The sequence below is a fragment of the Nematostella vectensis genome, chromosome 2, assembly GCF_932526225.1.
Source record: "Nematostella vectensis chromosome 2, jaNemVect1.1, whole genome shotgun sequence".
In the NCBI taxonomy this organism is placed as follows: Eukaryota; Metazoa; Cnidaria; class Anthozoa; order Actiniaria; family Edwardsiidae; genus Nematostella; species Nematostella vectensis.
Window position 1 is genome coordinate 1,207,426 of NC_064035.1, and position 14,739 is coordinate 1,222,164.

Genomic DNA, 14,739 nt, shown 5'->3' on the forward strand with positions numbered 1-14,739 from the left:
ATTTTCTGAAATAATCATCGCGGTACTTTTTTTGACCATTTTAACAATTAGAGGCGTATATTGAGAGCTCTTAAACAAAGCGAGGCAGAGAAAAGATAGTAAGACTTTTTTTAAAAAATACGCTAGAACCAAACAAGGGCGATAGGAACAGTGATTGTTAGGCTAAATTCCGATAACCACGAATTTCCCTCCAATTTGGTTCAAATGTACTACCGGCAAACCAGACAAAATGTTCGTGTATCGAATATTATCTTTCATTTTGTACCGAATATATCTGTAATAAAGCCAATTTCTTGAAGAAGTTGTCATAGATTAATCTGGTTCCGTTTTAGCCGTGATTCATAATCGTTTAGGCGGTTTTCCTTCCTCATCTCGGTTTACCTCCTCCCCACTCGTAATAAAATACAAAAGGGTAGGAAGGTCTAAGGACTGGCAATCACAACTTCCACTTTTCGAGGCAACTTTTTCGGCAGAAAACGGACAGCTTTTCCCTTCAAAATCCTAAATGGTATAGGAGAATAATTTCTAAACACATCTTTCAAAGAAAAACACTCAAAAGGCCAGAATTACCCTGCAATTTTTCGCTACAAAGTCGAAATTTATCGTTCTTTCAGGGTGCTGACAAACGGGTCCCCTGAGCGCGGTCGAGGCCTGGACACAATAAAGAATACAATGAAGGTATCGGCGGTTGCCATGGCATTGTATTCTATCGAAGACCGGCAAACAAGACATTTGAGCCAATTTGTAGGAAAATTCGTGGTTATCAGAATTTAGCCTAACAATCACTGTTCCTATCGCCCTTGCCTTGGTGCGCATGACAGAATATTATAATAACGACCCCCGCAGCGGGCATTTCGCGGAAGCGAAGCTTTAGCGAAATTCATATTGAAACATGGCGACGCTTGAAAGGTTATTGGACTTACTAAGAGAATATCACTTGGGTACGTTGGCTTTTATAACACCTTTATTATCTTATCTTACGTTATAAAGTAAAAATGTCTTTGTGAATTTCAGATGATGTACTCTTCCATAATTCAACTCCAGAACTAGGCATCCAGCATCGGAGTAGACCAAAGCAGAAGCGAATAATCCGTGGCAAAAAACAGCAGAAAAGTAAGAAATTAAAGAGAAACGAGCAGCAGCAGCCATTCCCAAAAGGAGATCTAGAAACGCTGCGTAGATTTTCAGTCACTGATGTAAAAATCTCTAAGCAAAGCACGAAATGGGCAAAGAAAATGGCGGATAAGCACCTGGAAATTATCCGCAAGCATTGTAAAACAAATTCTATTAAGCTTTTTAACCATTTTGAATACACCGGGAGCTTCTATGAGCATCTGAAAACAATCGATGCTGATGAACTTGACATTATGGTGGCTCTAAGCATCAAAATGGATGAGCTTGAAGTTGAGCAAGTCACACCTGGCTATGCCGGACTCAAGCTGCGAGATACCCCGAGTAACCGAAATAAATACAATGATTTGACGATCGCAGACAACTATGGAAGGTATTTAAGTCCGGAGAAAGTGTCGAGGTGGTTTTTCAGTCTGGTCCAGAAAGCAGTTAACACCTATAAAGATGAGATCCCTCAAACTGAAGTCAAATTAACGGATAATGGCCCGGCGACCACACTAGTAATTACATACCGCGAAGGTGACAAGCCCCAAGAGAAAAACAGGAGACTGAGCATTGACCTAGTGCCTGCACTGCTGTTCAAAGACAAGACCAAGCCTGCTGGGGATGATTTAAGGGCTTGGCACTATGTCGCTAAAACCATACCTAAGGGGGCAAGGCTCAAGGAACCCCTGCCTTTCAGGTCAGAGTTGCTGTGGCGACAATCATTTTCCTTGAAGGAAAAGCACCTTATGGATAAACTCGACAAGGATGACAATGGTTGCCGGCGAGAAATGGTGCGGATAGTGAAAACTATTGTCAAGAAAGATCCAACGCTGGCGCAGTTATCGTCATATCATATCAAAACCGCATTTCTACAGTACAATTTTTCTGATGTGAAACTCGACTGGGAAGGCAAGAAGCTAGCGGAAAGGTTCTTGCACTTTTTGGAGTTTCTACGAGATCGAGTAAAGGATAAGACTTTGAATAACTATTTCATTACAGATTTGAATTTACTGGACGATCTGAATGACTCAAACATTGATAATATTGCCAACCGGCTGGACAAGATAATACAAAATGAGACAGAAAGAGCAAAAATCTTCACAACCCAACGCCAGTAGGCTGGTTGGAAGAATTCAAACACAAGCCAATCACTGTCAAACACAAGCCAATCACTCTCTCGCTCCCAGGCGTCTCTAGTCAGTAAAACAGATTACCTCGCTATGCATCATGGGAATTATCAAGCATTACAAAGGACCATGGGCTTACGGGCGCTAGGAGAGTCCCAGTCTTTTAACTATCTGTATTGTAAAATTAGAATTTCAATCAGAATTGTTATGTGTGTTGCATCTAGTGAACTATTGATATTCGCTAAAACTGAGCCAATCTACACTTTTATCACCTTTAAAATGATCCCAACCAATTTATCATCCGACCTTTAATGGTGCTTTTTTAACTGGATACACTAATCTATGCTGTTTTGGCAATGGTGGCCATGAGCAAAACAGCGCCAGAAGAAATGCCCTCGAAAACATCACCATTTCAGTCATGTTTAACAACAATGATAGAACAATACCATTCAGAGATCTTTATTTCAAAGCAAAAATGTGAACAATGACAGATAATCAGCTGGATATGAAAACAACTCGTTGGAAAACGGCTAGTTTACGTGACTACCGCAACACCAGTATAGCCCACACTAGCCCAGTCAGAAGGGCCAAACCCTGCATGGCCGGTCTGAAAGCGTCAGATGGCAAAGTTGTCATAGTCGTCGGCTGAGTTGGCAATCCCTCGTTATTGCATCCGTCTCCTTGACAACACTTGGCAGAACATTCATCTATCTGACCAGTGCTGTTAAACTCTTTGCAAAACTCGCCACACGCCAGGGACACAGTGCAGTTACGAAACTCTATGCTGGCAGGGCTACCTGTGTCGTTACGGCCAAAAGCTTTGAAGGTCACACAGCTATCAGGGATGAAAGGACCGTGGGATGGACATTCCTGGGAATATAAAGATATTAGGCACATAGAAAAAGAACATAAAATAACTTTAGTACCATAGGATATAACCAACTAACTTAGTACCGTAGGATATAACCAAGGGGCCCCACCCTGTTCTACGACGACATTTTTGTACATCGGAAGGCGGTGAATCAGCTAGTTAGCCAACATTTTCTTTTTATTGCATTCAACCGAGCAAAGAAGTGCCAGCATTACTGGTTGATGTTGCCGCTGTTTGTACCCCGGGGCATATCAATGGATAACATAAGCCTAAAGAAAGAAAGAGTAAGAAGTAGCCATCAAATAGCTGCCCCTAGCTTTCCGCTATAAGGGGGGTGGGGGTGGTTAGCCCAATGAACATCCGCGGGATTTTTAAAGGGCGCCTGGCGTTCATCTAGTCTCCCTCACGGACATTCTGGACGGGTCACGTCACGATGGGAACTAGTTCACCGTCTGATTCTTTCGATCACCATTTCATATCTTAGAGCGGATACCTCTTTGTGACGATACCCCGCTTTTCTATGTGAACAATATAAAGATTACCTAGTAGAGGTGCTCTATCTTAGAAGAAATAATTTACCATGAGCACAGGGTTGTCACATGAGTGGCCACCTAGCGATGGGACGTTGGAACAGACGTAGCATTTTAATGCAGGGCCTGAAATCAAAAATGAATATGTTGTTAATCAATACAGAGACAATAGCACCAATATTTAAGCACTAGATAAATTTCTAAGTTAGTGATACCTGGGTTCACCAATTGCTTTGAAAACTATCGTTGTTCGTGTTCGCTCATATTTGGGATTCCTCTTTTTAGAAAAGTCTAGCAATTCCACGTAAACTTTCAGGAATAGGTGAGAACAAGTACCATCGAAAGTAAAACATGGCTTTCAGAAGTATGTATCATTTGGCGGGTGTTGGGGGGTCACCTGGTGGTTTCCATACCCTACCTGGTTGCGCACTTGGAGCCAAAGTCGGATTAAAGCTGTCACTGTTACATAGATCATCTTGACAACACTGTCTTGAGCACTCCACCGAGCTGACGTTCATTGAAGATTTAGCCGAATCACACATTAATTGGTTAAAGGCATCAGAACATTGGAAGGCTGGTTGACAACTTTCTTTAACGTCTTGACTAAATGACATTGACATTCCCTGGACTTTGACTGTGCCCTTAATCAGCATCCTGCTGCACATGGTGTCGGAAGGGCACTCAGTGACGTTAGCAGGTGGACATGTAGCTCCAGGCATTTGAGTGCATTCTTGTTTGTAACACTTGAGGCCATGAGCTGAGAAAAAAGCGAAAACATCAAGCCAACCCGACGCGCATCTAAAGGGTCATAGGTCAGGCAAGGCGAGTATCTAAGGGGTGCTAGATTAAGCCAGGTGCGTATCTAAAGGGCGCTAGTTTAGACCAGGCGCGTATCTATGGGTGATAGGTTAGACCAGGTGCGTGTCTAAGGGGTGCTAGGTTACGCCAGGCGTGTACCTAAGGGTTGCTAGGTTAGGCCAGGCGCGTATCTAAGGGGTGCTAGGTTAGACCAGGCGCGTATCTAAGGGGTGTTAGGCTAGACCAGGTGCGTATCTAAGGGGTGTTAGGTTAGACCAGGCGCGTATCTAAGAGGGTGTTAGGTTAGACAAGGCGCGTATCTAAGGGGTGCTAGGTTAGACCAGGCGAGTATCTATGGGGTGCTAGGTTAGACCAGGCGCGTATCTAAGGGGTGCTAGGTTAGACCAGGCGCGTATCTAAGGGGTGCTAGGTTAGACCAGGTGCGTATCTAAGGGGTGCTAGGTTAGAACAGGCGCGTATCTAAGGGGTGCTAGGTTAGACCAGGCGCGTATCTAAGGGGTGCTAGGTTAGACCAGGTGCGTATCTAAGAGGGTGCTAGGTTAGACAAGGCGCGTATCTAGGGGTGTTAGGTTAGGCCAGGCGCGTACCTAAGGGGTGTTAGGTTAGACCAGGCGCGTATCTAAGGGGTGTTAGGTTAGACAAAGCGCGTATCTAAGGGGTGCTAGGTTAGACCAGGCGCGTATCTAAGGGGTGTTAGGTTAGACAAGGCGCGTATCCAAGGGGTGTTAGGTTAGACCAGGCGCGTATCTAAGGGGTTTTAGGTTAGACAAGGCGCGTATCTAAGGGGTGCTAGGTTAGACCAGGTGCGTATCTAAGAGGGTGCTAGGTTAGACAAGGCGCGTATCTAAGGGGTGTTAGGTTAGACAAGGCGCGTATCTAAAGGGTGTTAGGTAAGACCAGGCGCGTATCTAAGGGGTGCTAGGTTAGACCAGGTGCGTATCTAAGAGGGTGCTAGGTTAGACAAGGCGCGTATCTAAGGGTGTTAGGTTAGGCCAGGCGCGTACCTAAGGGGTGTTAGGTTAGACCAGGCGCGTATCTAAGGGGTGTTAGGTTAGACAAGGCGCGTATCTAAGGGGTGCTAGGTTAGACCAGGCGCGTATCTAAGGGGTGTTAGGTTAGACAAGGCGCGTATCCAAGGGGTACTAGGTTAGACAAGGCGCGTATCTAAGGGGTGCTAGGTTAGACCAGGTGCGTATCTAAGAGGGTGCTAGGTTAGACAAGGCGCGTATCTAAGGGGTGTTAGGTTAGACCAGGTGCGTATCTAAGAGGGTGCTAGGTTAGACAAGGCGCGTATCTAAGGGGTGTTAGGTTAGATAAGGCGCGTATCTAAGGGGTGCTAGGTTAGACCAGGTGCGTATCTAAGGGGTGCTAGGTTAGACCAGGTGCGTATCTAAGAGGGTGCTAGGTTAGACAAGGCGCGTATCTAAGGGGTGTTAGGTTAGGCCAGGCGCGTACCTAAGAGGTGTTCGGTTAGACCAGGCGCGTATCTAAGGGGTGTTAGGTTAGACAAGGCGCGTATCTATGGGGTGCTACGTTAGACCAGGCGCGTATCTAAGGGGTGTTAGGTTAGACCAGGCGCGTATCTAAGGAGTGCTAGGTTAGACCAGGTGCGTATCTAAGGGGTGTTAGGTTAGGCCAGGCGCGTACCTAAGGGGTGTTAGGTTAGACCAGGCGCGTATCTAAGGGGTGTTAGGTTAGACAAGGCGCGTATCTAAGGGGTGCTAGGTTAGACCAGGCGCGTATCTAAGGGGTGTTAGGTTAGACAAGGCGCGTACCTAAGGGGTGCTAGGTTAGACCAGGCGCGTATCTAAGGGGTGTTAGGCTAGACCAGGTGCGTATCTAAGGGGTGTTAGGTTAGACCAGGCGCGTATCTAAGAGGGTGTTAGGTTAGACAAGGCGCGTATCTAAGGGGTGCTAGGTTAAACCAGGCGAGTATCTATGGGGTGCTAGGTTAGACCAGGCGCGTATCTAAGGGGTGCTAGGTTAGACCAGGTGCGTATCTAAGAGGGTGCTAGGTTAGACAAGGCGCGTATCTAAGGGGTGTTAGGTTAGACAAGGCGCGTATCTAAGGGGTGCTAGGTTAGACCAGGTGCGTATCTAAGAGGGTGCTAGGTTAGACAAGGCGCGTATCTAAGAGGGTGCTAGGTTAGACAAGGCGCGTATCTAAGGGTGTTAGGTTAGGCCAGGCGCGTACCTAAGGGGTGTTAGGTTAGACCAGGTGCGTATCTAAGGGGTGTTAGGTTAGACAAGGCGCGTATCTAAGGGGTGCTAGGTTAGACCAGGTGCGTATCTAAGAGGTGCTAGGTTAGACCAGGTGCGTATCTAAGAGGGTGCTAGGTTAGACAAGGCGCGTATCTAAGAGGGTGCTAGGTTAGACAAGGCGCGTATCTAAGGGTGTTAGGTTAGGCCAGGCGCGTACCTAAGGGGTGTTAGGTTAGACAAGGCGCGTATCTAAGGGGTGTTAGGTTAGACAAGGCGCGTATCTAAGGGGTGCTAGGTTAGACCAGGCGCGTATCTAAGGGGTGCTAGGTTAGACAAGGCGCGTATCTAAGGGGTGTTAGGTTAGACAAGGCGCGTATCTAAGGGGTGTTAGGTAAGACCAGGCGCGTATCTAAGGGGTGCTAGGTTAGACCAGGTGCGTATCTAAGAGGGTGCTAGGTTAGACAAGGCGCGTATCTAAGGGTGTTAGGTTAGGCCAGGCGCGTACCTAAGGGGTGTTAGGTTAGACCAGGCGCGTATCTAAGGGGTGTTAGGTTAGACAAGGCGCGTATCTAAGGGGTGCTAGGTTAGACCAGGCGCGTATCTAAGGGGTGTTAGGTTAGACAAGGCGCGTATCCAAGGGGTACTAGGTTAGACAAGGCGCGTATCTAAGGGGTGCTAGGTTAGACCAGGTGCGTATCTAAGAGGGTGCTAGGTTAGACAAGGCGCGTATCTAAGGGTGTTAGGTTAGGCCGGGCGCGTACCTAAGGGGTGTTAGGTTAGACCAGGCGCGTATCTAAGGGGTGTTAGGTTAGACAAGGCGCGTATCTAAGGGGTGCTAGGTTAGACCAGGCGCGTATCTAAGGGGTGTTAGGTTAGACAAGGCGCGTATCCAAGGGGTACTAGGTTAGACAAGGCGCGTATCTAAGGGGTGCTAGGTTAGACCAGGTGCGTATCTAAGAGGGTGCTAGGTTAGACAAGGCGCGTATCTAAGGGGTGTTAGGTTAGACCAGGTGCGTATCTAAGAGGGTGCTAGGTTAGACAAGGCGCGTATCTAAGGGGTGTTAGGTTAGATAAGGCGCGTATCTAAGGGGTGCTAGGTTAGACCAGGTGCGTATCTAAGGGGTGCTAGGTTAGACCAGGTGCGTATCTAAGAGGGTGCTAGGTTAGACAAGGCGCGTATCTAAGGGGTGTTAGGTTAGGCCAGGCGCGTACCTAAGAGGTGTTAGGTTAGACCAGGCGCGTATCTAAGGGGTGTTAGGTTAGACAAGGCGCGTATCTAAGGGGTGCTAGGTTAGACCAGGCGCGTATCTAAGGGGTGTTAGGCTAGACCAGGTGCGTATCTAAGGGGTGTTAGGTTAGACCAGGCGCGTATCTAAGAGGGTGTTAGGTTAGACAAGGCGCGTATCTAAGGGGTGCTAGGTTAGACCAGGCGAGTATCTATGGGGTGCTAGGTTAGACCAGGCGCGTATCTAAGGGGTGCTAGGTTAGACCAGGCGCGTATCTAAGGGGTGCTAGGTTAGACCAGGTGCGTATCTAAGGGGTGCTAGGTTAGACCAGGCGCGTATCTAAGGGGTGCTAGGTTAGACCAGGCGCGTATCTAAGGGGTGCTAGGTTAGACCAGGCGCGTATCTAAGGGGTGCTAGGTTAGACCAGGTGCGTATCTAAGAGGGTGCTAGGTTAGACAAGGCGCGTATCTAAGGGGTGTTAGGTTAGACAAGGCGCGTATCTAAGGGGTGTTAGGTAAGACCAGGCGCGTATCTAAGGGGTGCTAGGTTAGACCAGGTGCGTATCTAAGAGGGTGCTAGGTTAGACAAGGCGCGTATCTAAGGGTGTTAGGTTAGGCCAGGCGCGTACCTAAGGGGTGTTAGGTTAGACCAGGCGCGTATCTAAGGGGTGTTAGGTTAGACAAGGCGCGTATCTAAGGGGTGCTAGGTTAGACCAGGCGCGTATCTAAGGGGTGTTAGGTTAGACAAGGCGCGTATCCAAGGGGTACTAGGTTAGACAAGGCGCGTATCTAAGGGGTGCTAGGTTAGACCAGGTGCGTATCTAAGAGGGTGCTAGGTTAGACAAGGCGCGTATCTAAGGGGTGTTAGGTTAGACCAGGTGCGTATCTAAGAGGGTGCTAGGTTAGACAAGGCGCGTATCTAAGGGGTGTTAGGTTAGATAAGGCGCGTATCTAAGGGGTGCTAGGTTAGACCAGGTGCGTATCTAAGGGGTGCTAGGTTAGACCAGGTGCGTATCTAAGAGGGTGCTAGGTTAGACAAGGCGCGTATCTAAGGGGTGTTAGGTTAGGCCAGGCGCGTACCTAAGAGGTGTTCGGTTAGACCAGGCGCGTATCTAAGGGGTGTTAGGTTAGACAAGGCGCGTATCTATGGGGTGCTACGTTAGACCAGGCGCGTATCTAAGGGGTGTTAGGTTAGACCAGGCGCGTATCTAAGGGGTGCTAGGTTAGACCAGGTGCGTATCTAAGGGGTGTTAGGTTAGGCCAGGCGCGTACCTAAGGGGTGTTAGGTTAGACCAGGCGCGTATCTAAGGGGTGTTAGGTTAGACAAGGCGCGTATCTAAGGGGTGCTAGGTTAGACCAGGCGCGTATCTAAGGGGTGTTAGGTTAGACAAGGCGCGTATCTAAGGGGTGCTAGGTTAGACAAGGCGCGTATCTAAGGGGTGCTAGGTTAGACCAGGCGGGTATCTAAGAGGGTGCTAGGTTAGACAAGGCGCGTATCTTAGGGGTGCTAGGTTAGACAAGGCGCGTGTCTAAGGGGTGCTAGGTTAGACCAGGTGCGTATCTAAGAGGGTGCTAGGTTAGACCAGGCTCGTATCTAAGGGGTGTTAGGTTAGACAAGGCGCGTATCTAAGGGGTGCTAGGTTAGACCAGGTGCGTATCTAAGAGGGTGCTAGGTTAGACAAGGCGCGTATCTTAAGGGTGCTAGGTTAGACAAGGCGCGTAACTAAGGGGTGCTAGGTTAGACCAGGTGCGTATCTAAGAGGGTGCTAGGTTAGACCAGGCTCGTATCTAAGGGGTGTTAGGTTAGACAAGGCGCGTATCTAAGGGGTGCTAGGTTAGACCAGGCGCGTATCTAAGGGGTGTTAGGTTAGACAAGGCGCGTATCTTAGGGGTGCTAGGTTAGACAAGGCGCGTAACTAAGGGGTGCTAGGTTAGACCAGGTGCGTATCTAAGAGGGTGCTAGGTTAGACAAGGCGCGTATCTAAGGGGTGTTAGGTTAGACCAGGTGCGTATCTAAGAGGGTGCTAGGTTAGACAAAGCGGCGCGTATCTAAGGGGTGTTAGGTTAGGCCAGGCGCGTACCTAAGGGGTGTTAGGTTAGACCAGGCGCGTATCTAAGGGGTGCTAGGTTAGACCAGGTGCGTATCTAAGAGGGTGCTAGGTTAGACAAGGCGGCGCGTATCTAAGGGGTGTTAGGTTAGGCCAGGCGCGTACCTAAGGGGTGTTAGGTTAGACAAGGCGCGTATCTAAGGGGTGTTAGGTTAGACCAGGCGAGTATCTAAGGGGTGTTAGGTTAGACCAGGCGCGTATCTAAGAGGGTGCTAGGTTAGACCAGGTGCGTATCTAAGAGGGTGCTAGGTTAGACAAGGCGCGTATCTAAGGGGTGTTAGGTTAGACCAGGCGAGTATCTAAGGGGTGTTAGGTTAGACCAGGCGCGTATCTAAGGGGTGTTAGGTTAGACCAGGCGCGTATCTAAGAGGGTGTTAGGTTAGACCAAGCGCGTATCTAAGGGGTGTTAGGTTAGACCAGGCGCGTATCTAAGGGGTTTTAGGTTAGACCAGGCGCGTATCTAAGGGGTGCTAGGTTAGACCAGGTGCGTATCTAAGAGGGTGCTAGGTTAGACAAGGCGCGTATCTAAGGGGTGCTAGGTTAGACCAGGTGCGTATCTAAGGGGTGTTAGGTTAGACCAGTCGCGTATCTAAGGGGTGCTAGGTTAGGCCAGGCGTGTACCTAAGGGTTGCTAGGTTAGGCCAGGCGCGTATCTAAGGGGTGCTAGGTTAGACCAGGTGCGTATCTAAGGGGTGTTAGGTTAGACCAGGCGCGTATCTAAGGGGTGCTAGGTTAGACCAGGTGCGTATCTAAGGGGTGTTAGGTTAGACCAAGCGCGTATCTAAGGGGTGCTAGGTTAGACCAGGTGCGTATCTAAGAGGGTGCTAGGTTAGACCAGGCTCGTATCTAAGGGGTGTTAGGTTAGACAAGGCGCGTATCTAAGGGGTGCTAGGTTAGACCAGGTGCGTATCTAAGAGGGTGCTAGGTTAGACAAGGCGCGTATCTTAAGGGTGCTAGGTTAGACAAGGCGCGTAACTAAGGGGTGCTAGGTTAGACCAGGTGCGTATCTAAGAGGGTGCTAGGTTAGACCAGGCTCGTATCTAAGGGGTGTTAGGTTAGACAAGGCGCGTATCTAAGAGGGTGTTAGGTTAGACCAAGCGCGTATCTAAGGGGTGCTAGGTTAGACCAGGCGCGTATCTAAGGGGTGTTAGGTTAGACCAGGCGCTTATCTAAGGGGTTTTAGGTTAGACCAGGCGCGTATCTAAGGGGTGCTAGGTTAGACCAGGTGCGTATTTAAGAGGGTGCTAGGTTAGACAAGGCGCGTATCTAAGGGGTGCTAGGTTAGACCAGGTGCGTATCTAAGGGGTGTTAGGTTAGACCAGGCGCGTATCTAAGGGGTGCTAGGTTAGGCCAGGCGCGTATCTAAGGGGTGCTAGGTTAGACCAGGCGCGTATCTAAGGGGTGTTAGGTTAGACCAGGCGCGTATCTAAGGGGTGTTAGGTTAGACAAGGCGCGTATCTAAGGGGTGTTAGGTTAGACAAGGCGCGTATCTAAGGGGTGTTAGGTTAGACAAGGCGCGTATCTAAGGGGTGTTAGGTTAGACAAGGCGCGTATCTAAGGGGTGCTAGGTTAGACCAGGCGCGTATCTAAGGGATGCTAGGTTAGACCAGGCCCGTATCTAAGGGGTGTTAGGTTAGACCAGGCGCGTATCTAAGGGGTGCTAGGTTAGGTCAGGCCCGTATCTAAGGGGTGTTAGGTTAGACCAGGTGCGTATCTAAGGGGTGCTAGGTTAGACCAGGCGCGTATCTATGGGGTGCTAGGTTAGACCAGGCGCGTATCTAAGGGGTGCTAGGTTAGGCCAGGCGCGTATCTAAGGGGTGTTAGGTTAGACCAGGTGCGTATCTAAGGGGTGCTAGGTTAGACAAGGCGCGTATCTAAGGGGTGCTAGGTTAGACAAGGCGCGTATCTAAGGGGTGCTAGGTTAGACCAGGCGCGTATCTAAGGGGTGTTAGGTTAGACCAGGTGCGTATCTAAGGGGTGCTAGGTTAGACCAGGCCCGTATCTAAGGGGTGTTAGGTTAGACAAGGCGCGTATCTAAGGGGTGCTAGGTTAGGTCAGGCCCGTATCTAAGGGGTGCTAGGTTAGACCAGGCGCGTATCTAAGGGGTGCTAGGTTAGACCAGGCGCGTATCTAAGGGGTGTTAGGTTAGACCAGGTGCGTATCTAAGGGGTGTTAGGTTAGACCAGGCGCGTACCTAAGGGGTGCTAGGTTAGACCAGGCGCGTATCTAAGGGGTGTTAGGTTAGACCAGGTGCGTATCTATGGGGTGCTAGGTTAGACCAGGCGCGTATCTAAGGGGTGTTAGGTTAGACCAGGTGCGTATCTAAGGGGTGTTAGGTTAGACCAGGCGCGTACCTAAGGGGTGCTAGGTTAGACAAGGCGCGTATCTAAGGGGTGCTAGGTTAGACAAGGCGCGTATCTAAGAGGGTGCTAGGTTAGACCAGGTGCGTATCTAAGGGGTGCTAGGTTAGACCAGGCGCGTATCTAAGGGGTGCTAGGTTAGACCAGGTGCGTATCTAAGGGGTGCTAGGCTAGACAAGGCGCGTATCTAAGGGGTGCTAGGTTAGACCAGGTGCGTATCTAAGAGGGTGCTAGGTTAGACCAGGCGCGTATCTAAGAGGGTGCTAGGTTAGACCAGGTGCGTATCTAAGGGGTGTTAGGTTAGACCAGGTGCGTATCTAAGGGGTGCTAGGTTAGACCAGGTGCGTATCTAAGGGGTGCTAGGTTAGACCAGGCGCGTATCTAAGGGATGCTAGGTTAGACCAGGCGCGTATCTATGGGTGCTAGGCTACTTTTTATCTCTAAGCAAAGGAAACCGTCTTTTTTACCCAATCATGCGATCAAATGCAAGAAAGGAATTTTTAAAATGCAATGTATATTTTCCATTAAGGAATGCCTTAGTATTCTTCTTTGTTTTTGCCATCTTAAATTTTACGAAAATATTTTCGGCAAATTTCGCGAGTCTTTTATTTCGCTATCACGGATTTCGCGAATTTGAAGTTCGAGTGACCTTTTTTCGTTGTTACAATAAAATGACGTTAACCGACTACTGAAACAAGACCACTAATTATATTAAAACAAAACCAACACCCCTTTCTTTAGCGGCGTAACAGTAATGTTAGAATGTTCTCTTTAGCAATTATTGAGTATCGTCACTAAAAGATCTAAATAGAACCTTAAACGATTTTTCTATATCCATTAAATTTCGCGAGATGAAAGTTCGCGGTTTTTTTTTTTCTTAGCGAAAATTAAGGAAAGAGCATGGACTGTAAACTAGCAACTTCTGGTTTAGAAAAACGCTTGCAAAAGATATCTTGAAATAGTACACAACTGACAGATCTGGGCAGTTTGACACATCAGATTTCGACGGCCGCTTTACTATGCACATCACAGCGGAACAATGGAATTATCTGCATGGGACGGTTCGCGCCAGCGATTACGCAGCGCAACTTGATCGGGTTTTCTAATCAAACACGGAGATCGCATCGCAAACAAGGCACGTTTTAGCCAAATTAGAGGAAGTTTGTGGTTTCTTGTCAGAATTTAGCCTAATAAACTCTGTTCCTTCCGCACTTGCCTTCCACCCTGCCCTGAAATACACACGTCCGCTGCAAGAAGCTCACATTTCGTAATGGAACTTGAGTAAACAGACAAAGCGTTTCGAAAATATCGAGCATAATTTAGCCATAAAAGATTTCGTGTTTATTGTAGAATCTAGCCTAACAAGGCATGGTGCCTTTAGTTTGGCCGCTCGCATTCCTGCTATGATTTACTGGGCGCTTTCTGTGTTGTTCGGTCAGATGGCGTAGCGAAATCTAGGCTTAGCTGCTTCGTGGAGCACAAACCGACGCCGAGACACTAGTGCTGAAAATGGAACTAGCGCTATAAAACGTCCCAAATTCTATCACTGAGACTTCAAGTTGTCACTGATGATTAAAAGGAGGTCAATTTTAGTAAGGCTACAAGTATTATCATACTATACAAAGGGATCAGAGCATCGCAGACCCAACAATGCAAAGATAAGCAAACATTGAGTTCTGGTCACTGAGGCTATTACTACATAATCCACAGATCAAAATGTTTTGAAATCTTTCAAGATTTAACATTCAAAAATGCATTCTATGACCTTTGCACGGTACAAAGTAGAGATGAAGAGAATACACCAACGCCCGTCCCCAATAACGAGCTTGACGATGACGCGAAAATACAGTCCAAAACTCCTGTATCGCTACTGTTGTACTACTAAAATGAAATACCTGGTCGAGAATGTAAGATCACTCCACAAAGAATTGCAGCGCAAAACACGACAATACGGGAGCTTGAGGTTGCCATGATGTAAACAGAAGTCAAGAAGGCTTGTAAAGTAGCCTACGCACGTAGGCTACATGTAAAGGTGAACAACCAATCACTCATCGGTAATAAGATATTCTTATTGTTGTGCTTCGTTATTTTCTAGACCAATCAAAAAAGAGTCTAAGTAAACCCCGATAGTCTACCTTTGGTACCAGAGGCTCCGAGCTTCGCGGCGTTGTCGTACAAAATTAGAAAAAAAAAGCTTCCTATTTTGTTAACCGGGAGATGGCCTGAATTTTGCTGATTTCAGCCATTTGTCCCTATTGCACTGAGAAGCACTATTTCGGGTTCGGAGCACTATTTCACGAAAGGGAGTGAAAAAACTATTCAGGTACAGTATATTTAATATAGGTATTACCTCCCTATCTGCTCAAATAGCGCTTATTCTA

At 47.9% G+C, this 14,739-nt stretch overlaps 2 protein-coding genes across 2 annotated transcripts; one reads left to right on the forward strand and one right to left on the reverse strand.

Moving 5' to 3' along the window:
- The first annotated feature begins 712 nt into the window (after window positions 1-712).
- LOC5509120 (cyclic GMP-AMP synthase) lies at window positions 713-4,008 on the forward strand. The gene is made up of 2 exons (XM_001629607.3): window positions 713-941; window positions 1,015-4,008. Exons 1-2 carry the CDS (start codon window positions 893-895, stop codon window positions 2,232-2,234), a joined length of 1,269 nt encoding a protein of 422 aa, XP_001629657.1. The 5' UTR covers window positions 713-892; the 3' UTR covers window positions 2,235-4,008.
- LOC116616109 lies at window positions 2,687-14,412 on the reverse strand. The gene is made up of 4 exons (XM_032377986.2): window positions 14,254-14,412; window positions 4,063-4,401; window positions 3,694-3,770; window positions 2,687-3,113 (listed from the first exon to the last, which is right to left on the reverse strand). The coding sequence occupies exons 1-4, from the start codon at window positions 14,327-14,329 to the stop codon at window positions 2,787-2,789; spliced, it is 819 nt and encodes a 272-aa protein (XP_032233877.2). The 5' UTR covers window positions 14,330-14,412; the 3' UTR covers window positions 2,687-2,786.
- Between the last annotated feature and the right edge of the window lie 327 nt (window positions 14,413-14,739).